We start from the raw sequence: 22,916 nt of genomic DNA on the forward strand, positions 1-22,916 counted from the left end.
AAAAATCACCCAGACAGCAGCTGGCAGCCTGGTTCCCAAGTTAGCCACAGTGCTATCCTGTCCCAGAGGGAGCTGACTGCAAAGTGCATTCTCCTTGGCAAGTGCTCACCAGTCACCTGGAGGAGACTAGATGTGGGGGTGACTCCGCCGGCCAGGACCAGGCCCGGCGTGGGGGTGTGGCAGGAGGAAGGATCCCATGACTCAGAGGACCGGGGAATGGGGCCCTTCCTGCCTCTCTTGCCAAGGATCCAGCTCATGTAAGCACAGGTGCCTTGGGCTTGGGCCCGCCTCTCTGATGCGGAGTAGGCGGAGAAGCGGAGGACAGTCCTTTTGCGAAGCCGGGGACCGTGGGTGTGTCTCCGCCAGGGCTGGGATACTCCCCGCTTCCCTGGTTCGGGAACAAATTGCTGCTTTGGCCGCGGCGCAGGCGGTAGCCGCGCTCGCTGGCAGCCGTGGGAGGGACGGAGGAGGAGAGGCGCGGGCAGGCGCAACATGCAACGAACTGCCGTGGCTAGGGGGTAGGGCCGAAGACGGCGCCAGGCAGCTCGGCTCAGCCGCGCTCGGCGGCATCGCAGGTCCTGCCCCCTGCTCGCTCGCGGGCAAGGCTGGGAAGTTTTCCCACGAGTTTGACCCCTGTCGGTCTCCTGCCTCCGCAACGACCTAGGGGCAGCAGAAGGCGACGGGTGCTTCACAGACATAAGAGGGGGTTGGGACAAAGAGTCTGAGCTGCCTCCTTACCCCACCACACCTCTGGGGTCCTTAACCCCTGGGGCCTCCCCCAACCCCCCCATTCCCTGACAGCTCCTGCCTGCAGCTTCGTCTCCTAGTAGCGGCCGGATCCATTTGCCAGAAGGTCAAGTTCAGGCTGAGAAAGGTTTGGATAGCTTAACTACCCAGTAGCTGGGTGCAGAACCACACACGCGCAAAGTTGGAGGCCCTCTGGGGCCCCGACCTTCGCCTGCCCGCCAGCCACTCTCCCATTTAGGGTCTTCCTTGGGGAGAGCATCTCCCGGCAAGAGGCACCCCCCCCCCTCGCCTCCCCGAGCCCTCCTCCCTCCAGGGGCAGATGCTGCCAGGAGGCTGAGAAACACCCCCCCACCCCGCTCTGCTGCGGAGACGCCTCGCCCCTGTTCCCAGCTGAGTCAGCCCCAGCCCACCGGGCGCTCGCCGGCCGTCCTCCAAGGGGTGGGCGGGCGGCGTGGGGCGGCCCCTGGGGCGAGGTAGGAAGGCGGCGCGGCCTCCCGGCCCCCACCGAGGTCACCGGGGGTGGGGTGGGGGGATCCCTCAGCGGGTGGCCTGTCCCTTTAAGGAGGCGGCCCTGCCTGGGTGTGCCCCGTCTCCATGGTTACCCCGGTGCGGGCGGCGGGCGCGGGAGGGAGGCAAGGAAGCCGCTGCTGCTCCCCGACAGACGGAGGAGGCTGCGGGGACCCGGCGCCGAGCGCAGCCCGCCCGGGAACCGACCCGCAATCCAGGCGCGACCTGCGGAGGGGCGGGGGGTGCCCCGAGCGCCGCGGCCGCGGGGCGCGGGGCCCGGGCTTCGTGGGCGGCGAGGGCGCGAGGGGCCGCGCGCCATGCTCAGGTCCCCGACGGCGCGCACGGCCGCTCGCGCACCCCCGGCCAGCCGGGCCTGCGAGCCTTGGCCAAGCTCTGCCCTTCGACGGCTGCGCTAGGGGGCGCGGGGCCCGGCGGGGGGCGGCCGAGCGGGGCGCCCTCCCCCGGCGCTGAGCCCCCGGCGCCCCGGAGGGATGGGGCGGGCGGCAGCCGCCGCCTAAGATGCCGGCCATGCGGGGGCTCCTGGCGCCACAGAACACCTTCCTGGACACGATCGCCACGCGCTTCGACGGCACGCGTGAGTGCGACCCTCAACCCCCCCAACACCTCCACCCGCTCCCGGAGCAGTCGGGCCCCCAGCCAGTCTCTCGCCGCAGGGTAGCTAGGCTGGCGCCCGCCCGTGTCACCTGCCCCCCTTCCCCGGCCCCTTGAGACTGGGACCTGTCCCCTTCCGGGCACCGTTTCCCCGAAGGGCTCAGGGTCAACCCTGCTCCAGGAGGAGCAACTGGGCAGGAACGAGAAGCCCCTGGGTGGTGTGTCCCCCCCAGGGGGGGGCGCCAACTCGGATCTGGTGGCTCTGACCCATGCGACCCCAGCATGGCTCCCCTTGGACCCAGGTGGGGGGTGGGGCGGGCCGGCAGGTGAGGTGGAGCAGGCAGGACTCAGGTGGGCACGGGGTGTCCCAATACATCAGCCTGAACCCACCAGCCTCAGGAGCCCGTCCAACCCCAACCCCACGGTCGGGGACACCCAACTTGGATGAGGCCACCTGAGCTGCTGGGTCCTGGGTTCAGGGTCAGGGGCAGGGGAAGTCGTGCAAATCCCTCCCCTCTTCCCTCGATCACTCCCGGTGGGGGGGCTTCCCAGCTCTTCACTAGGCTCTCAGCAGTCTCTGGCTCCTGACAGGGGTGGGAGCCCATGGAGCACCCCCCCCCCCAGGCTCCTCCATCTGCTTTGCCAGTGTGCTTGGCTCTGCAGCCCCCCACTCTCCTTAGCCACTGTCCTTACACCCCCGTTCCTTCCCACCAGCACTCCCTGCTGCACCACGGGGTCAGACAGCTGGGGCTCAGAGCCTGCTGGCGGGAGGGTGGATCGCGGTCCAGTTGCCTTTCCCTGGGAGCGGCCAGCCACCTGAGCCTGGCAGAGATGGAGGTGGATCTGACCCACGTGGGGTCTAGCCTGGAGCTGACAGTGCCATCCTCTTTGGGCATCCCCATGCCCACCCCTTCCCCCAAACTGCTCCGGGCAGGGGGCAGGGCACAAGGCCACAGAGTGCTGTGCTCACCAGCTCCCACCCCACTCCACTCTCCTCTCCTCCTCCCCGGGACATCTGGGAAGGGGTGGGTGGCACCGACAGGCACTCTCTTGCAGATAGTAACTTCGTGCTGGGCAACGCCCAGGTGGCGGGGCTCTTCCCGGTGGTCTACTGCTCCGATGGCTTCTGCGACCTCACGGGCTTCTCCCGGGCTGAGGTCATGCAGCGAGGCTGTGCCTGCTCCTTCCTCTACGGGCCAGACACCAGCGAGCTCGTCCGTCAGCAGATCCGCAAGGCTCTGGATGAGCACAAGGAGTTCAAGGCTGAGCTGATCCTGTACAGGAAGAGCGGTGAGGGCCACCCGGCCAGCCCCGCCACGAGCAGCCTCCCCTCCTCTCCCATCCTGTCTGCACCCTGCTTTCCCACACACCCCTGCACGCCAACCCCACTTCTTGGCCCTGGCCTCCTCCCTGGCTCTGGGAGGCCAGCCTCACGCTTGGCTCCATTCCCCTCCTGGGTGTCCCACCTCCAGCGCAGAAGCATCCTCGTCTTGACAGCACCCACACCTGGGAGTCCGTCGAGCCCCCTCCCAGGACCCCCCCCTCCCAGATCCTGCCTGTGTCTGCTGGGGGTAGGGGTGGGACTTTGGTGGAGCTGAGTCTGCCTTTGTGCCCAGGACTTCCATTCTGGTGCCTCCTGGATGTGATACCCATAAAGAACGAGAAAGGGGAGGTGGCCCTCTTCCTGGTCTCTCACAAGGACATCAGTGACACCAAGACCCGAGGGGGCCCTGACAACTGGAAGGAGACAGGTGGGTGCCTGGGGGGCCGCTGATGAGGCTGTCGCAGCCAGGCCACCAGGTGCCTCGGGCCTCCTGCACGCATCGACCCCGCCCCCCGGCTGGGTAAGGGGTCTGTGCTACCTTTGGCTCTGCTCCCAGGATCGGAATCTTGAGACCAAGTGGGAGTTATTGAGTCCGTTTGCTAAGAGACTGAAAGCAGAGACACTCCCCCTGGCACCTGCAAAGCATCCCTTTCTGGCCAATTAGAGTGAGGCTAAGCTCAGACCCACCTGGCTCCTGACTGGGGAGGGCTGGCCAAAGCCCCCTTGTAAGTCCTCAGGGTTCTTTCCTCTCTTAATATACTCCAAGGAGTGGCGCAGGCGCTGGCCAGATCACAAGGCTGCCACCAGTTGGGGATTGGCATACTCTCCCTCCCACCCACACACGCACACCCAGCCACACCTCTGCCAGAGAGCTCTGCTCTCCCTCCAGCCTCTTCCCATGGACAGTCCCTGTGGGCCTCACCTGGCTCTCCCCTCACCCCGCCTCCTGTAAACAGTTCCTGGGAGTAGTGGACATAGGCACTCCTAGGGCTGCCCATGAATGGGAGTGGCAGATGACCCCAGGAAATGAGGAGCACCCGAACCCTCAGCTCTATCCAGAATAAGCCAGACCTGTCCTGGGCTGGCAACCAGGGTCACGTACCCCTTCGTCTTCACGGTCTCCCCTCCTTTTGCAGGGGGTGGCCGGCGCCGCTATGGCCGGGCGGGGTCCAAAGGCTTCAATGCCAACCGACGGAGGAGCCGGGCTGTGCTCTACCACCTGTCTGGGCACCTGCAGAAACAACCCAAGGGCAAACACAAGCTCAACAAGGTTGGGTGGAGCCCTTGGTGTGTGTGTGCTTGGGGGAGGGAAGCCGGGGGCCAGTCCAGTGGCCACCCAGGCTGCATATGGGGGTCGGGACTGAAAGAGGGCATTTCCCACTTCCTCCCTCGAAGACATAGGAGGCCAGGCTTGACCTTGGGCCAGATGGGCTCGTCCCTTCAACAGCTGTGTTGCCTGGGCTAAGTCATTTGGTTTCCCTGCTCCTCGATTTTCTGATCTCTAAAATGGGGTTGCTATTGCCTGTGTCAGAGGGTAGGAGAAGGGAAAGGAGGCGACCAGCCATTCCCTGGGACAGGGGTTGGGGGAGATGGTACCCCTGCTCAGCCTGGGCCCATGTCCTCTGCTCCCCACTGGATGCCTGTCCCAGGGAGTGTTTGGGGAGAAACCAAACTTGCCCGAGTACAAAGTGGCCGCCATCCGGAAGTCACCTTTCATCTTGCTGCACTGCGGGGCGCTGAGAGCCACCTGGGACGGCTTCATCCTGCTCGCCACACTCTACGTGGCTGTCACTGTACCCTACAGCGTGTGTGTGAGCACGGCCCGGGAGCCCAGCACTGCCCGCGGCCCGCCCAGCGTCTGTGACCTGGCCGTGGAAGTGCTCTTCATCCTTGGTATGTGGTCCTGTGCCACGCGCTCTCCTCCCCGGAGCCCCACAACCGTCCCCTGGACCCGGCCCATGGAGCCCAGCTGAGTCCGTCCCCCCTGCCCCGGACTTCCCCACAGACATCGTGCTGAACTTCCGCACCACGTTCGTATCCAAGTCCGGCCAGGTGGTGTTCGCCCCCAAGTCCATCTGCCTCCACTACGTCACCACCTGGTTCCTACTGGATGTCATCGCTGCGTTGCCCTTCGACCTACTGCACGCCTTCAAGGTCAACGTGGTCAGTTGGGCTCGGCTGGGCGGGTGGATGGGGCCCGGGGAGGGGCGGGGAGAAGCCAGCCCAGGGTGACCCCGCCCCCTGCTCCTGCCTCCGCCCACCCTCGGCTCCCTCAGTACTTCGGGGCGCACCTGCTGAAGACCGTGCGGCTGCTGCGCCTGCTGCGCCTGCTCCCGCGCCTGGACCGGTACTCGCAGTACAGTGCCGTGGTGCTCACGCTGCTCATGGCCGCGTTCGCCCTGCTCGCCCACTGGGTGGCCTGCGTCTGGTTCTACATCGGCCAGCGAGAAATCGAGAGCAGCGAGTCGGAGCTGCCTGAGATTGGTACTGGAGGCTCAGGGTCGGGGCTGGCGAGGGGGGGAATATGCGTGCGGGATACGTGGCAATGCTGTACCTGTGGTGTGCGTGAGCGCCGGAGGAGGGGCCCACTGCCGAGGAGACCCGGTCGCCCGCTGGGGCCTCCTGGTGGCCAAATGTTTGTCACATTCCTTGCACCCCTGCTCTGCTGGGAAGCCCGAGCGGCACTTCTGGGGACAAACCCTGCGATGCGTGTCCCTCACCCCCCCCCCCCAACAAGCTTCTAACTCTTTAAAGATTTATTTATTTATTTGAAAGGCAGAGTTACAGAGAGAGAGAGAGAGAGAGAGGTCTTCCATCTGCTGGTTCACTCCCCAAATGGCCACAACAGCTGGAGCTGGGCCAGTCCAAAGCCAGGAGCCAGGAGCTTCTTCCAGGTCTCCTACATGGGTGCAGGGGCCCAAGCACTTGCTCCATCCTCAGCTGCTTTCCCAGGCACATTGGCAGGGAGCAGCATTGGAAGTGGAGCAGCTGGGACTCAAACTGGCATTCATATGGAATGCTGGCATCTTAGGCGGCGGCTTTACCCACTCTGCCACAGCCCCTGGGCCTCTCCATTTCTAACTCTTGATCTGCCTCCCATTCCCCTCTCGGCCCCCAGCTTCCTAGTGCTCTGTAGTGGGGTCCCAAGGTGTCCAGATGGAGTCGCAAGGTGTCCTGGTCAGCCCTGGGTGGACAAGGCTCCTGCAGGTCATCTCTCTCCCTCACTGAGCAGCCAGGGGGCCCATGTGTGCCCCAGAAGTTTCGCTTGGCTGTCCCCTGAGTGCTGGGGCTGCTGAGTTTGTGGGGGAGGGGAGCTGGGACACTTGGGCAGGAGAGGATACAACAAAATAAGACCTAATCCTGTCTTAGCTACCCCAGGGTGGACCAAGGTGCCACCCCCCAAGCCTGCAGCTGGATCCATACGCACTCTTGGGCTTCCGTCCCGAGGTGCCCCTGTCTGTCCCCCCGCTCAACGCTGAACAGACTGGAAACAGCTCTGGCTCCTGCACGGACTCAGGCCCCTCCACCATAGGCTCGGGGGAGTCGGGGGGGGGGGGGCTGCTGGCTCTTTGGCAGACACACACGGATACCTCTTTCACCCTTGACCTCTGTGAGTTCAGCGTGGGCTCAGTGATTTGCATTGTCACCTTCCTCTCTCCAAGGAAACTGTCCCCTCCTACCCCCGCAACTAAGTACCAAGATGTGGAGCTGCTGGGGCCCAGCCTGGGGAAGAGCTGTCCTTTTGGGGCAGGCGGGTGGGCTGCTGGCCCAGCCTGCCAGGTGGGTGGGTGGGTGGGGAGGGCTCCTGGCTTTGGTTCCCTGTTCCACGGTGTGGCCCCAGATGTTTCCCCAGATTCCCAGTAGCCCCATAGACAGCCTGGGTTATCAGATTGCACTGGACATGGAGGGAGGTAGCTGCAGGCACTTCTCTGTGCAGGACCCCCAGCACCCAGCCAGGGTCAAGGAGCCCCCCAGGTGCGGGCAGCAGCCTGGTGCCCACCGCAGGGAGCCCTGGTGGCTCGTGGCCAAGACAGAGGAGAAGCCACGCCCTCTGACCCCCACTCGTCACCGCCTTCAGCCCCCTCTGTACACCTTGGCACCTGGCCTCACTCCGCCTCTCCCTGCAGGAAGCTCCTGGCACCCAGCGAGGTTGCTGGGCAGGTGCATGGGGGGATGACAGGAGGGCTGTGGGTTACCTCTCGGGGTGCATTCCCAGGCGTTGGGGAGAGTATGGAGCAGGTCTAAGTGCACCACAGGAGGGCGAGTGAGGCCACTCACTCCCCATCGGCCAGTCCGCTCCCCCCTCCTCCTCAAGGGCCCCCCCCCAGCTCTGCCAGGACCTCTGTATGCCCTGGGAAGCCCAGAACCCCCACAGTTCTTTAACCAGCGCCCAGTCCTACCTCCTGCAGAGGCCATGCTGAGGACATGGGTTTGAGGGAGGGGCCCTCTCAGTGGGAGGGGCTGTGGCTGTGGCTGGCACCTTGGGGACATCCTCTGCCTGCTCAGCCCCTCCCCCCAGCTCCTGTCTCCTCGCCTTCCGCAGGCTGGCTGCAGGAACTGGCCCGCCGCCTGGAGACGCCCTACTACCTGGTGGGCCGGACCGCAGCAGGCGGGAACAGCTCTGGGCCCGGAGACAACTGTAGCAGCAGCGGCCGCAGCGAAGCCAACGGCACGGGGCTGGAGCTCCTGGGCGGGCCGTCGCTGCGCAGCGCCTACATCACCTCCCTATACTTCGCGCTCAGCAGCCTCACCAGCGTGGGCTTTGGCAACGTGTCCGCCAACACTGACACAGAGAAGATCTTCTCCATCTGCACCATGCTGATCGGCGGTGAGGCCAGGCCCGGCCGCCGTGCCCTTCCGCCCCCCACCCTTGGCGAGGCCGGAGCTGGGAGGGACTGGGTGCAGGTGGGCCATGGCGGCACGAGGCCAAGCCAGCCCTGTAGGTGACCAGCTCCTGCCTCCTCCAGCCCTGATGCACGCAGTGGTGTTTGGGAACGTGACAGCCATCATCCAACGCATGTACGCTCGCCGCTTCCTCTACCACAGCCGCACTCGCGACCTGCGAGACTACATCCGCACGCACCGCATCCCCAAGCCCCTCAAACAGCGCATGCTCGAGTGTTTCCAGGCCACCTGGGCGGCGAACAACGGCATTGACACCGCCGAGGTGTGCCGGGGCTGTCCTCTTGCCCTGGGCCCCTGGCCAGGGGTCCGCATGTGGGCGGGGGCGGTGCATCCTGGGACAGAGGGCAGCCCAGAAGGCGGGGAGGCCCGTGCGCCTCCTGCTGCACACGCCCAAGGCCTGGAGGGGGGACAACTGGGATTGATGACTGCAGGAGGCAGAAGCAGAGGCAGCCCTGCTCGCTCACTGCACCCCGGTGGGAAGGGGCTGCATCTCCCTCGGCCAACCCCGCCCCCCACCAACCTCTGCTCCCCGGCAGCTACTGCAAAGCCTCCCGGATGAGCTCCGCGCCGACATCGCCATGCACCTGCACAAGGAAGTCCTACAGCTGCCGCTGTTCGAGGCTGCAAGCCGCGGCTGCCTGCGGGCTCTGTCGCTGGCCCTGCGGCCGGCCTTCTGCACGCCCGGGGAGTATCTCATCCACCAGGGCGACGCCCTCCAAGCTCTCTACTTTGTCTGCTCCGGTTCCATGGAGGTGCTCAAGGGTGGCACCGTGCTTGCCATCCTAGGTTTGTGAGGGTGGGAGAGAGGGCAACAGGGACCCATGTGTGTGTGTGTGTGTGTGAGAGAGAGAGACAGAGAGACAGAGAGAGAGAGAGAGACCAGGACCCCCCATCTGCAGAGAATCAGAAAGGGGCTGCCCACAGGTGTCCAGGAGAGAAACAGCCAGGACAGAGTCAGGAGTGGCCTTAGAGTCCTGGAAATAGTTCAGAAAAGACCCAGTGACCACAAGGTGGCAACTCCAGGGGACAGTTCTTGCCGTGTTGCTGGGGGCAGATTGAACCATGGGGCAGGTAGGAGAGGACGGGAGAGGTGGTGCACCTGTTGGGATGGGCAGACGACCGGACACTGGGGATGGAAGGGCCAGGGCTCGGCCGAGCTGAAGTTGACCTCATGGCCTGGGGAGAGATGATTGCTTGCCCTGGGGCCAGGAGGACGCCCGAGCAGGTGCCGGGCTGGGCTGCATCACGCCGAGCGGTAGACTCAGGCAGGAACAGAACCCACAGTGGATGGTGGTTCCTTTTTCTGGTGAAAGAAAGGGGTGGAGATGAGGAGTTCCCTGGAAGAGGAGAAGGCGTGCAGGCCCTGAGAACAAGGCTGTGCACCTGCTGCATCTTGCTCGGGTCTCACAACCCAGCGAGGAGCGGTTACTGTTCTCTCCCAAAGCGGGAGACCAAGGTCAGAGAGAGGTGGAAGGACAGCAAAGACTGGGCACCTGGCTGGAAGCTGTCCACTGATGGCCCATCGTGTGCTTCTGTCACGGTGTCTGGGCGCTGGTGGATTGGAAAGCACATTCAACCGCTCTGGGAAGCTCGGGCTGCCTCCGTGAGATGCAGCTCCATTGGCTACAAGGACCCTGGAGGGCAAGGAACCCCGGAGCCTGTGTGGGTAACGGGGTGCTCATCCAGGGCATGGAACTGACCATGGCGGACCCAGCTGAGTCGTCAGGCAGCCGAGGCCGCTGCCCAGAGTGGCTGAGGCTTATTACTGAGCTGGCGCCTCCACGACGCAGACTCAAAGCCCAAGAAAGAGCAAGGAGGGTGGCATCACACTGACTGATGCGACTGTGGAGACCTGGAGAGATCTAGAAAGATGGGAAGAGAAGACTGTGGAGCGGGCTGCAACGTGGCAAGGAAGCTGGGTGGCTGGAGCTGGCACCAAGACTCAGAATAGCTATGCTCAGCGCTCCTGATGCAGGCAGAGCCACAGAACAGCCACCACCCTGGGCCTTGGTCCTCACAGTGTCCCCAGCACTGATGCCTCCCGTCCCTGCCCATGGGTTCCAGACCAAGTTTATGCCATGGCCTGGGAGGCTCTGGATGCCCAGACGGACGGACCCCTGGCTCCCGGCCCCACTGTGGCTGTGTCTTCTGCTTTGCTCCAGCCCTTCTCCCCACCTGCCCACTTCGCTGGCCATCTAAGTGCACTCTGCCGGCCCCAGCATCCGCAGCTGGCCGAGCTCCGGGAACCGACTGCCCTGTGAGGGGCAGGGCTGCGATGCCAGCCTGGGAACCAGCTTCCAGCCCCGTACCGGTCCTCGGTGATGTTGCTGATTTTTCACCTCCCCTCCTGGATGGTGAGACTCACACAGTCCTCTCTGAGAGGGCGTAAAAGGACAGCGAGTGCTTTTGCCCAAATGCGGGTGTTGAGCTCCCCCTACGGTTCTTAACTGAAGCCCGACATTGGCCTGGCACCGAGCAGGAAACACGCACAGGATGTCTTCTTCATGAAGCTTGACCAAGAGTCCGAGGCTCCACGGAGGCAGCCCCTCAGCCCCGTGTGTGCCACAGACGGCAGCAGGGGGTGGCAGCTACCACCTTTGTCCGGCAGAGGGTGCTGAATTGAACGCTGACTGTGCCAGCGATGATCTGAGAGGGGACTGTGGTTTGGAATCGAAAGGAGGGAAATGAACTTGGATTCACCATCTCTGTGCTGGGCACATTAACGACATCAACTCTTTTTCCTTTTTTAATAAGATTTATTTATTTGAAGGCAGAGTTAGAGTGAGGCAGAGGCAGAGAGAGAGAAAGACACAGGAGAGGTCCTCCATCTGCTGGTTCACTCCCCAAGTGGCTGCAGGAGCTGAAGCCAGGAGCCAGGAGACCTTCCAGGTCTCCCACGCAGGTGCAGGGACCCAAGGACTTGGGCTATCTTCTACTGCTTTCCCAGGTCATAGCAGGGAGCTGGATTGGAAGTGGAGCAGCCGGGACTAGAATCAGTACCCATATGGGCTTCCAGTGCAGCAGGCGTCTTAATCCTCACCCGATTGTGGACAGACACGCCCTGTGCCACTGATTCTAACACACGTCCTTCCACGCCCACTGGTAGAACCCACCACAGCTCCGTGCTAGAGCCCCAGTTCTGATGAACAAACACGAACCTGAATCCCAGTGCTGTGTGTGCTCCAAGCCTGGCTGGGCTCTAGCAAGGCAGGCAGCAGGGGTCAGGGTGGGGTCCCAGCCTCTCTCTTCTTCTGTCCTGGCTCCAAGCGAGGGGGGAAGCCCAGCAGGCTAGGGCCGTCCCCCTCTCCTAGGGGTGACTGGCTGATCCCTGCTTCCTCTCTCCAGGGAAGGGTGATCTGATTGGCTGTGAGCTGCCTCGGCGGGAGCAGGTGGTCAAGGCCAATGCCGACGTGAAGGGGCTGACCTACTGTGTCCTCCAGTGCCTGCAGCTGGCCGGGCTGCACGAGAGCCTTGCACTGTACCCCGAGTTTGCCCCGCGCTTTAGCCGCGGTCTCCGAGGAGAACTCAGCTACAACCTGGGTGCTGGGGGAAGCTCTGCGGAGGTGAGGGCGCTGGGTACGTGCGCACAGGGGCTGGGGGAGGTGCTAGGGTGCCTTGACCAGGTGGGCGCAGGCTGGGGCTGGGGAGGTGCTGTGTGTGAGGCACGGCTTAGTCCGGAAGCCCCCTCCCTCCGTGGGCTCCCCCACACACTCTCAGCAGCAGCCCAGCTCTGCTCAGCCGCTCCCCCCACCCCACCCCAAGCCCTCCTTGGGCTCCATCTGAGACAGCAGAGTCTTCGTTCAAGGAAGCCGTGTCCACTGGCTCCAACGGAGGTCCGCCCCCTGGGTCACGGTGCCTGGCAGGGTGGGTACCAGCCCCCAGGCGGCTTCTAAAGAGGGACTGGGGTGGCTTCCCCTGCTTCTTCGTGGCAGAGTTAGAGACCGGCTTCGGCTCATCCTGTGTCCTTGCACAAATCCCAAGCCAGCCATCGGCGCTGCAGCCAAGTGGAAGGAGGCCGTGGGCCCGATGGGGGCGAGGCACTTTGTGGTGTCATCGGCAAAGCAGGCTGCTGCTCTTTAGCCAGCACCTCTTGGCACTTCTGGGGAAGAGAAGGCTTGGGAGGGGAGGCAGGTGGGGCCCAACAGCGGCCATCTGCACTGATTCCCTGGCCCCGTCCCCAGGTGGACACCAGCTCCTTGAGTGGCGACAACACCCTCATGTCCACACTGGAGGAGAAGGAGACAGATGGGGAACAGGGCCCCACAGTCTCGCCAGCCCCCGCCGATGAGCCCTCCAGTCCCCTGCTGTCCCCTGGCTGCACCTCTTCATCTTCAGCTGCCAAGCTGTTGTCCCCACGTCGAACTGCACCCCGGCCCCGTCTCGGCGGCAGAGGCCGGCCGAGCCGGGCCGGGGCTTTGAGGGAAGAGGCTGGACCCTCTACTCACCCACGGACCCTAGAGGGACTGCGGCTGCCCCCTGTGCCATGGAATGTGCCCCCGGAACTGAGCCCCAGGTGAGTAGGTGGGGCCACCTTGGTTGAGCTCCAGGCACATCCGTGCCCAGGGTGCCACCCTTCCGTCTCAACTCCCCTGGGAAGCCTAGCTGTTTCCCTCGCTCCAGCTTGGCTCTCGGCAGCTGAGCCGCCAGCTCCCAGGGAAGGGACCATGCAATCAGCTCTGGGCTGCCACGGCCTCTAGGCCGTGTGACCCTGCAGCATCTGCCCTTTGAATGCTCTGTTGCTTCCACAGGGTTGTAGATGGCATTGAGGATGGCTGTGGATCCTCTGACCAGCCCCAGTTCTCCTTCCGCGTGGGGAAGCCTGGCTCGGAATGTAGCAGCAGGCCCTCCCCAGTACCAGGTACCAGGGCTGGGGATGGGCAAGGCGGGAGGGCTTGGTCAATCAGCTCATGGGGTACCAGGGGTGAGATTGGCTCCAGGGTAAGCCCTGGGAAGTGGACAAGGTTGGGAGCTGTGGGTCTGAGGGCTGCCAGGGGATTAGCTTGCCCCAGCAGTGTGTGTGCAAACCAGCCCCTCGGGCAGGGCCAGAAGCTGATACTCCCAAGTCACGTCCTGTCCACGCTATGGCCTCATATTCCCACGCCGGCTGGTGACCCCCTCCTCCTGTCCACAGAGAGCGGCCTGCTCACTGTCCCGCTTGGGCCCAGCGAGGCGAGAAATACAGACACCCTGGACAAGCTTCAGCAGGCGGTAGGTAAGGGGCGAGGCGGGGAGGGCGTGGGGACAAGTGCGCTGCCGACCCTGACCCTGACCCTGACCCTGGTGGCCTGCTCCCCCCAACAAAGGTGATGGAGCTGTCCGAGCAGGTGCTGCAGATGCGGGAGGGGCTGCAGTCGCTGCGCCAGGCAGTGCAGCTCATGCTGGAGCCCCATGGGGAGGGCCGGTGCCCAGCCAGCCCCTCAGGGCTCCTGCAGCCCCTGCGAGTGGACACCGACGCCTCCTCCCAAGCCCCGCGGCCCCCAGCTGGCTCAGTCGTGACCGGAACTTGGCCCCACCCACGAGGACCCTCTCCTCTCATGGCACCCTGGCCCTGGGGGCCCCCAGCATCTCAGAGCTCCCCCTGGCCTCGAGCCACAGCTTTATGGGCTTCGACCTCGGACTCGGAGCCCCCCGGCTCGGAGGAACTCTGCTCTGAGCCCAGCACGCCGGCCTCGCCCCCTCCTTCCGAGGAAGCAGCTAGGACTGGGCCCACCGAGGCCACGAGCCAGGCAGAGGCCACCAGCACTGGAGAGCCCCCACCAGGGTCGGGGGGCCTGGCCTTGCCCTGGGACCCCCACAACCTAGAGATGGTGCTTATCGGTTGCCACGGCTCCGGCTCAGTGCAGTGGTCACAGGAAGAAGGTACGGGGGTCTGACTGTCGCCTGTGGACTGTGTGCTGCCTGCTGGCTCAGGGCAGGGGCTGGAGAGCGACAGAACGCCCGACCCGGGCCAGGGACCTCCGGACCCCGCCTCCTGGGAACCCTCCCCGGCCTGCTCCGCCCTGGGCCCAGTGGGGGGGTAGGGGCACCCCGAGGGCAGGGAGGGGTGCTGCCACCCCCGCATGTGCCCCTGCCTCTACCTGCCCCATTTTTTATATTAAAAATAATAATAAAGGAAACTACTTTGGGATTTGGTGCTTTTTATTTACAAAAGAAAAAAAACAGTCAAAGCAAAGTCTGAGGCTAACAGCTGGAGACACACAGGAGTGGGGGGCAGAGGGAGATGGGGGGAGGGCGGCCGCGGGGAGGGAGGTGGGTCCCAGCCCCTCCGGCAGCCCACGCCAGCCCCACTCGCCCTGAAGGCTCCAACCCATGGGCCAGCAGTTGGCCTCCTGCTGCCTGCCATGGGCAGGGGTTTCTCCCAAAGCCAGGACTGGCAGGGGAAGTGAGGCCGGGGGACCCCCGCTCCCACACCTCACTGCGGGGTGATCTTGGCGGCCTCGGCCCGGATGAGGGCGATGAGGTCCTGGTTGATGAGGAAGACGAATCGCAGGCTGGCGATCTGCAGAGGAGGGCAGAGTGGGCTGGGCCCAGGCCCCCGAGGCGGCTCCCCCTGCTCCCCCGGTGCCCCTGGCTCCCCCCTGCTCACCTCCACCACCGAGTTGTTGCTGAGGCGCCACTTGGAGCCGCACAGCACAGGCCGCCCGTCGATGTAGATGGGCCGCCGGCCCTCGTTGGCGATGAAGAAGTCACCATTGTTCTTCAGCTTGATGACACCTGCCGGACAGGAAGAAAAGGCGTGAGGGGCTGGCAGGCGGCCAGAGGCTGCGGCACCCCTAAGGCAGACATCTTGAATTTCCGGATCCTACAGGCACTGTTCTGACACACACAGCCCCGGGGCCAGGCTTCTGGTTGGGCGTACCTTGCTTCCGGGAGATCTTCCAGGCCGGACCCTCCAAAGACAGGTCCACGTCGATCTGGTTATCCTTGGTTGCTCGGCCCAGGGTGATCTGGGGAAGTGGGGCAAGTGAGGCCTGGCCCTGAGGGAGGGGGTTGGCCAGGGAAAGACAAGGAACCGGGGTGGGACGAGGGGCCGGGCGGCTGGGGCGTGGCTGCCTCACCTCTCGCGAGCGCATCAGGTACCGCACCATGCGGCCCCGCAGCACGGCCAGCGTCTGGTTGTCGAAGTCCGGAGAGCTCATGCCTGGGGGACGGCAGCGTTAGCAGGAGCCCAGCCCGGGCCCGAGCCGAGGAGGGAGGGGAGCCGGCGCCCGGGCACCGTGGAGGCCGCAGCCGGGCCACGGCAGGGCCTGGGGGTGCCGATGCGGCCCTCACCTGTGATGCTGTCGACCAGCACCTGCCACTTGTGCAGCTCCTGCTCCAGTTGCCGGATCTCCCGCTTTTGGCGCCGGTCGGCCACGGTCAGCTCTGGGGGGGTGGGGAGGGGAGGGAGTTGAGGAGGCGTGGCCTGGGGGGGGGCAGCGGCACCACGCCCTCACTGTCCCCTCGGCCCAGGGCACACTTACCGTGTTCTAAGACTTCATCGCGCATGTCCCTGAGGGGCGAGAGACAATCAGTGAGGCTCCCTCGGGAACTCCCGGGCCCCTCTAGCCAAATGGCCGGTAGGCTGTCCCCGGCCCCGGCCCAGCCTCCTACTCTGTGTGCAGCGGGGCGGGGTACACGGTGAGTCTAACAGGGCTCAGCACGGGGGCAGGGGGAGGGGTACAAACCACAGCTCCCCCCAGGGCCCGCAGGAGCGACCAGCGCTCATCAGACGCTGCACCCAGCCACTCACTTGAGCTTGCTGTCGTCAATCAGGTCCTCGGCATCAGAGAAGTTCAGGACTTGGTCCCCCTTGGGCAGCGGCTGCACTGAACAAACAACAGGAGGGTGAGTGCCCAGGCTGCCCGTCACGGCCGAGCTACCAGTGTGGACTTCTCAGTGGACAAAAAGGCTCTCGATTGCGTGGCCTTGAACCACTGCATTTTATACACGAGTAGTCAGGGACAAGGGGAGGTGAACCGACTTGGCCCCTGCTCGGGACGGAGCCAGGATTCCAGTCCCGCCTCCTGGCTCCACACCCAGGCTGCCCCCTGTGCCACATCGCCGGTGGCCTGGCACTTCCGGCCTCACCGAGGCACAGGACAAAGAACACAGAACAGCCGGGGGAGCTGGGAAATCGCTTCATTACTTCTAACGTGAAATTAGGGGAGCTTCCCCCCTCAAAGCTCCTCCCCTGGCCCCCAGGCTGCCTGGCCCTCCTCATCTGATGGATCAGGGACCTGCCAGCTCACCGGGCGGGCACTGCCTGTCCCCAGAGACTTTCGGCTCTGAACAGCAAAGGGCAAAGCGCATGTGCATGGACCCAGACTGCTAAGGACGCTCTTTTTAAGGAAGTTTATGCAAGGTAACTCTTAACTTAACCCAGCATCTGTTCTCTTCCTGGGCATTCGGCGAGGCCTGAGGGAGCAGCGGAGTTCGGCAGGCTCCAGAATCAAGAGGGCTGCCCCCTGGGCCACCAAATTAGCAGAAGGAAAGAGATTTCCAACCCCCACCTCCCCCCCCCCGAGAAATTTCTCTTCCATACCAGAAGCTCAGGACCCTGGAGGGAAGGGGAGGGGAGGGGCAGAGCCGAGTGGCACCTTGCGAACAGCATGGGAAAGCAGGCGGAAGGCAGCGGGCAGGAACCTGGGCAGGACGAGCGTGCTCGCACGAGGAGCCCAGAGCCCGGGGCCCTGCGGCACTGGGCAGTGCCTGCTGCGTGCTGAGGCTGCCGCGCCGGCACCGGTCCCTGGGGGTGGGGTGACAGGAGGCACCCTGCTCTCTGGCACGGGGAGTGGGGGAGGACGGGGGGGGGGGGGGGCATGTGACTGACAGCACTGCCTGGTGGGAGGGAGGCAGAGGGGAGGGTGAATGCGGGAGGGACTTCCACACTTTGCTCAAGTCTGAGCGGTCTGCGTGAAGAATACACTAACGTGTGACTCCCAGAACGGAAGAAACAGAGACGGACAGGAGGGAGATGGCTCTTGTGCTTGGATTCTTCCCAGAATTCCAGGCGCTCTGCCTCTCCCCTAGCTGTAGGCCTCCCTCAGGGTCCTCATCCCAAAGTGGATACCGGGCCCCTGGGGGACGTGACAGGGCACGCGAGGGCAGGGTGCCCAGAGCAGCCCCCCCGGCTCCCAGGGTGCTACCTGTCTGGTCCTCCAGCAGGTAGTACTGCTTCATGAGCTGCCAGTGGGCCTGCAGAGCCTTGGCCGTGCGCGCCAGGTAGAAGGCATCCGGGTGTCTGTGCAGCAGGTCCTGGAAGGTCTCCAAGGTGGGCTGGCTGGTCTGGGGGGCGGGGTGCGAGAGACAGGCTCTGGGCGTCTGGATGCTCTCACGCTCACGTCACCTTGCCAGCCCAGGCTCCCCAGCGTGGGCAGCCATGCACCCAGGCCAGGGGCAGGCCCCACCCCACCCCCACTCCCTACCCCGTCCAGCCTCAGCCTCACCGATGCTACTCTGCTCAGCAGCTGCTCCTCGGCCTTGCTGAACAGGGCCTTGCTCTGGATGGCTGCGATGGCCTCCGGGTGCAGCTGCTTCATGGCCTGGCAGGCCAGCCTGGGAACAGGAGGAGAGGGCGGGCAAGCAGCCTGGGCTTCCGGCTCTCCCCACACCTGCAGACCTCGCAAACCCGAAACCTAGGGGCCAGGGCCTCGGGGGAAGAGCCCAAAGCAGCACAGCTCCTGTGGCCGCCTGCGTGTGTCAAAGGAATGGACACACAACTCAGGAAGCCAGGGCTCCCACATTCCTGCAAGTCCAGTCTTGAGATGGATTGTAGGACCGGCCGCTTCTCCCTCCCAGGCCCTGCCTTCTCAACCGGCCAAAGCTGCCGCCCGCTAGCCGGGCCCACCTACCACCTCCTCCTTTCCCAAGCTGAGCCCGGCCCATTCTCCCGGGCCCGTGGAGAGGAAGATGGGCGTTAAGCATCCAACCAAGCTCTGAAGACACTGCACTAGGAGCCGGGGGGGGGGGGGGGGGGGAGAGGGATGTGCTCCGTGCTCTGTGTGTGTGTGTGTGTGTGTGCTCAGGTTTACTTGGAGCCCTGGCTGTGAGAGCAGAAAAGGGCGTTAAGTGCTGCTCTGTTCCAACTGCCTCCTCTTTGGAGAAAGAACCTGCCGGGGTCAGCGTGGAGTTTGGGAGGGCTGGAGGCGGGACAAAGCCTGCCTTAGGAGCCCGCTAGGTGTCCCTCTCACCCGGGGCTGCAAAGCCCAGGGCCAACTCTCTGTGCTCCCAGAGCCAGCCCTGGTGATCCCGGAACCTCCCAGAGCCGAAGCCGGCCCCACTCACTTGGAGATGACGGGGTCGTAGAGCAGGGCGTACCAGCGCTCCTGGACTTCCCGCAGGGTGAAGCGGCAGCTGAACTTCACGCCCAGGTGCACAGACGTCAAGTCGTTGGTCTGCAAGGCCCCTACAGGGTTTGCTCCAGCGCCGGCACTGGGAAGGCTCCCCCCATCACCCACAGGGCCTTGGCCAGGTTGGCCTGGGGGACCGGGGCCAGGAGGTGAGGAGGGGGCACCCGTCCTTGGCGGAAGCGGAAGCGCTACCTGCAGCACGGCATTGATGAGCAGGAGGTCGTCCGCAGGCTTCCAGCGGCCCAGGTCCTTGGTCACCTGAAGCGGCTGCTTGCTCTTCTTCACGCGCTTGCTGAGGCCGGGGGCTGGGGCTGGGCTGGGAGGCACGGGTGTGCTGGGGGCCTTGGACACCTGGGCAGAGGCGAAGGAGAGACGGGCACACAGCGGGTAGGGGGGCAATGCGGCTTCAGGCCCTGGGGTTCCACCTAGTCGGCGGCAGCCACGGCACGAAGCCCAGGCAGAGAGCTCCGCTTTCCAACACCCGGTCCCATCCCGTCCCTGCCAAAGGCTTCCACGCACCCCTTCAGCAGATGGGGTCTTCTCTTAGCTGGGGGCACCCCACCCCAGGACGGAGGGTGGGTGGGGAGGATACCAGGAAAACACTTGCTGGTATGGCATCTGGGGCCATAGCAGTGCCACCTGGGGGTTATTTTTACACCCCGCAATGCTGGGAACAGGCTGTCTGCTCCCAGAATAGATACACGCTCCATGCCTCCCACGCGGAATGTGATACAGGATGCACTGGTGCCGTGGGGTGGGGTGGGTTTGCAGCAGGAAAGGGGGAGGAGGAAGAGATGGCCCCAGGAGGGAGGGACTCGGGCCAGGAGAGTCTGGGCCTCTCGTAAGCCTCCCCTGCCAGGTTCTTGGCAGCCGACACGGAGGTTCTGGGGCAATGAAACCCGGCGCTCCCCCCACCCCGCAGCTCCTGGCCCCTCACCTTCTTCTTCTCGCTCGAGGAGGGTTCGCTCCCAGAACACCGGCCCGGCTCCACCCCGCTGGCCCCCTTCGCCCGGGTGGAGGACTTGGCCAGGCTGCTCTCCACCAGCTCATCGTCGAACTTCTTCCTCTTGATGAACCTGCGGAGGGACCTGGCCGGTGAACGCCCCCAGCCCGGCCCTGCCACTCGTCTACACCCATCCGGCCTCCAAATCAAGATGGGGCTCCCGGCAGGATGCTAACCGCTCCGGTCCACAGCCACGTGGCGGCAGAGCTGGGCTCGGGGCACACAGCACTGCCAGCCGGCAGACCCCTGGGATGGCACGGGGGGTTGCCTGCACGTCGGGGTCTGTGTACCTGTCTCCCCTGCCCTCAGAGACCTGGGGGGGACAGGAGGAGCAGATGACTCTGCTCATGCCCCAGAGGGGCTCAGGGAGCCACGGCCACAAAGGCTCGTGGCGCCCAGCACCACGGTCCTGCTTCCCCTTCCCATCACCCGCACCCCGAACCCTTATGACCTGGAGGAGCTTCTCCGCTTCGGGATGGTGCCCAAGGCCTGGGAGGAGGCCCGCTTCTGCCCTGCCAGCGACTCCTCGTCCTCCGAGCGGCTGGCAGTGCCCGATGCCATCAGCGTGGACTCTAGCAGCCCCTGGGGATCTGGAAGCGGAGTGGTTCGTGAGGCCTCTCGGAGCTCAGCAGGGCCTCTCGCCTCTGCACAAGGGACCTCGCCTCAGCCCCTCTTCCCCTTCCAGCCCTCCCGGGGCTCAGGTCAGGCTGGTGATGCCGACACACGGGGCTTGCTCTGCTGTCGAAATGCAGCCATGCCAAAGAGCGGCAGGCAGCTCAGGTCAAGTCAGTCAGCCGGGGCTCTGTTGTGGGGTTCACGGGCACTGCTGGCCCGGGTCGGGGGGAGGTGGCAGTGCCCAGCCACACGCCAGGCACGGGCGGACTCTGCAGATGCCCGGCGCCTGAGCATCTGGGGAGCCGGCCAGGCCTCGTACTACCTTTGTCCATCCTCTTACAGTCCCAAAGCCACTGGTTTCAAACCACGGGGCCAGGAGGAAGGATCCCACAGGCTCATCCGAGGATTCTGACCAGATGAGCTTAGAGGCTGGGAGATTCTGCAAAGGAGAAAGGGGGCTTCCTGAGGCTCAGTCCCCAGCCGGCCTCACCTCCTTATACTGGCTTCAGGTCCCCTGGAGTCCCGCCAGCCAGGGAGAAGTGCAAAGGGCACGAGGCCAAGGTTACTCGTGGAGGTCACGGATACACGAGATAGCGCAAAAACTGAGGATTCCAGAAAAAAGGGGTACATCCTGCGGTAGAAGGTTCCAGAACCCTCTCATTCTACTCGTCACTGCTAGGTTAAGCACCTTGAGACTGCAAACTAAGGAAAAGGGCCAGGAGACAAAACTCGTGCCGGTCTATCTCACTGGCTTTTGGTTTTACACTCACGGCTGATATAGGCCATTTTACAGGTACCTTATGCAAAGTAGAAAATGGGTGTTCGGGGGACTGCGAGTACCAACGGCCCCCACGGGGAGGGGGCTGCTCCTAACAACCCCCCCTCCCCGAGAAGTTAGGCACCGGGCTTCTCGGGGTCCGCCCCTTCTGGCCCGGGTGGCTCTGGGCGCAGAGTCCGGGCCCCGGCCCCGTGTGTGCCCCTCGCGCCCCGCCTTCTTCCCCCGGCCCTCCGCCCCGAGAGGTTTGGGGGTTCGGTACAGGACCCTTCACGGGCTCAGGGGTGGAGTGGGGAAGTCAGTTCTGCAACTCAGAGCAAAGCACCAAGCGAACCCCGACGCTCTCACAAGCCCAGATTCAGGCACACAAGTTGGTGGCGGGGAGAGCGCGGTCCACTCGCAAGCCAATTTTCACCCCACCTTCTGCATGCCACCTGCGCGCATGCGTAACACCTCCGGCCAGATTCCGGCCGGGTCCGACTGACGCATGCGCAGATTTTCGGGGCGCTACCTGGGCGGGGCCCCAAACCTTATGCGTGGGGGGGGTCGTCCCCCGCGGCACTCCGGGAAACTCCATTTCACCCCCAACTCCGCTCAGAACGCTCAGAGGCGAACCGCGAGGTCTCACCATTCCTAGGCCGCCAGCTCCCAACAATTTCTCCGTGGCGACGGCGGCAGCCGCAGGGCCAAAGCCGGCTTCCGTGAGGTACGTCTACTTCCGGGTCAGACACGAAGGGCTGGGAAATCTCTTCCGGTTCTTCCTGTGGGCGGGGTGGAGGGGGTGTGGCGATGGCTGCGGAGGTGGCACCTGTTTGCCAACAGCCCGAAGTGAAAGGTTTCCTAATCGGAAGAGCCTATAAAGGAAGCGTCAGGGGTTCTAGGCTGCAGGGAGTTGGGTGGGGGGCTGATCTACAGCGGGCGCGGAGGTTGATGTCTGCAGCGGCTGCAGGAGCCTGTGAAAGCAGCGACCCCGGGAGAAGGAGCGGTGCCCAGGGGTCCAGTCATCCCGGCCCAGAGAAACCGCTGGAAGCATTTTCGAAGGAGAGACGTCTGGGGCTGTGAGAGATGCCTGCGAAAGCTAGAGCAACTGTCCTCTTAAAAGGAGGGCTCGGTTGGCGTCTCGAGCGGGAGTGTCGGGTTCCAGCTTCCTGCTGGTATGCATCGTGGGAGGCTCTGGTACTTGCGTCTCTGCCACCTGCGTTGTGAGAACTGCCTGGAATCCCTGGCTCCTAGCCTGTGCTTGGCTATTGTGTGCATTTGGGGAGTGAACCAGCCGATGAAGCTCGCTCGCTCTCTCTGGGTCTCTGCCTTGCAAATAAAACGAACATAAAGATGTTTTTAAAAAGAACCCGCTCTTCATCTACTGTCTTGTGAATTTGCTTGATGAAGGGTTGCAAGTCTTCTGATGCAGTGTGCTGGGCTGTACACTGTGTACGGTGTTTCTACTGGAGAAGTTACCAGGAAAAGTTCCCTGGAAAGAGGTGACAATTGAGTTGAGACTTATTGGTTGATAAGGGACACCAAAGCCAGGAACCCGCAGCTTCATCTGAGTGTCCCATGTGGCACGGAGCAGGGGCCCAAGGACTTTGGTCATCAGCTGCTGCTTTCTCAGGCTCATTAGTAGGGAGCTGGGCCACAGGGCTGGCCCCTTAATTTTTTTCTTCTAAAATTTTTTTTTTTTTTTTGACGGGCAGAGTGGACAGTGAGAGAGAGACAGAGAGAAAGGTCCTCCTTTGCCGTTGGTTCACCCTCCAATGGCTGCCGCGGCCGGCACGCTGCAGCCGACGCACCGCGCTAATCCGATGGCAGGATCCAGGTACTTATCCTGGTCTCCCATGGGGTGCAGGGCCCAAGCACCTGGGCCATCCTCCACTGCACTCCCGGGCCACAGCAGAGGGCTGGCCTGGAAGAGGAGCAACCGGGACAGAATCTGGCGCCCCGACCGGGACTAGAACCCGGTGTGCTGGCGCCGCAAGGCGGAGGATTAGCCTAGTGAGCCGCGGCGCCAGAGCTAAGATTTGTTTTATTTATTTGAAGGGCAGAATGACAGAGAGGAAGAGCCAGAGAAAGATCTTCCATCCACTGGTTCATTCCCCA

At 64.0% G+C, this 22,916-nt stretch overlaps 2 protein-coding genes across 7 annotated transcripts; one reads left to right on the plus strand and one right to left on the minus strand.

The window, feature by feature from the left end:
- The first annotated feature begins 1,233 nt into the window (after positions 1-1,233).
- On the plus strand, positions 1,234-14,216 carry KCNH3 (potassium voltage-gated channel subfamily H member 3). Of its 3 annotated transcripts, none has more exons than XM_051845443.3 (15): positions 1,234-1,849; positions 2,923-3,156; positions 3,483-3,617; positions 4,327-4,460; positions 4,840-5,083; positions 5,196-5,353; positions 5,467-5,674; positions 7,734-8,018; positions 8,158-8,357; positions 8,632-8,881; positions 11,441-11,658; positions 12,277-12,608; positions 12,844-12,953; positions 13,227-13,303; positions 13,399-14,216. In XM_051845443.3, the coding sequence occupies exons 1-15, from the start codon at positions 1,774-1,776 to the stop codon at positions 13,966-13,968; spliced, it is 3,231 nt and encodes a 1,076-aa protein (XP_051701403.3). In that variant the 5' UTR covers positions 1,234-1,773; the 3' UTR covers positions 13,969-14,216. The 3 variants fall into 3 exon arrangements, with proteins under 3 accessions (XP_051701403.3, XP_051701404.3, XP_089164415.1); XM_051845444.3 differs by having other exon boundaries at positions 1,235-1,849; positions 2,927-3,156; XM_089308289.1 differs by lacking the exons at positions 1,234-1,849; positions 2,923-3,156 and having other exon boundaries at positions 4,995-5,083.
- Positions 14,216-21,544, minus strand: MCRS1 (microspherule protein 1). Of its 4 annotated transcripts, none has more exons than XR_016216719.1 (15): positions 21,448-21,544; positions 20,367-20,483; positions 19,881-20,019; positions 19,364-19,502; positions 18,619-18,777; positions 18,362-18,471; positions 17,524-17,632; positions 17,224-17,362; positions 15,828-15,898; positions 15,559-15,587; positions 15,368-15,460; positions 15,154-15,236; positions 14,955-15,042; positions 14,682-14,809; positions 14,216-14,594 (listed from the first exon to the last, which is right to left on the minus strand). XR_016216719.1 is itself a non-coding variant. In XM_051845445.3 (15 exons), exons 2-15 carry the CDS (start codon positions 20,374-20,376, stop codon positions 14,508-14,510), a joined length of 1,389 nt encoding a protein of 462 aa, XP_051701405.3. In that variant the 5' UTR covers positions 20,377-20,483; positions 21,448-21,544; the 3' UTR covers positions 14,216-14,507. The 4 variants fall into 4 exon arrangements, 2 of the variants coding, with proteins under 2 accessions (XP_051701405.3, XP_069908296.2); XM_051845445.3 differs by having other exon boundaries at positions 15,828-15,903; XR_016216720.1 differs by lacking the exon at positions 20,367-20,483.
- Between the last annotated feature and the right edge of the window lie 1,372 nt (positions 21,545-22,916).

This window comes from Oryctolagus cuniculus, chromosome 11 (genome assembly GCF_051225735.1).
Source record: "Oryctolagus cuniculus isolate XC-2025 breed Fujian yellow rabbit chromosome 11, ASM5122573v1, whole genome shotgun sequence".
Classification (NCBI taxonomy): Eukaryota; Metazoa; Chordata; class Mammalia; order Lagomorpha; family Leporidae; genus Oryctolagus; species Oryctolagus cuniculus.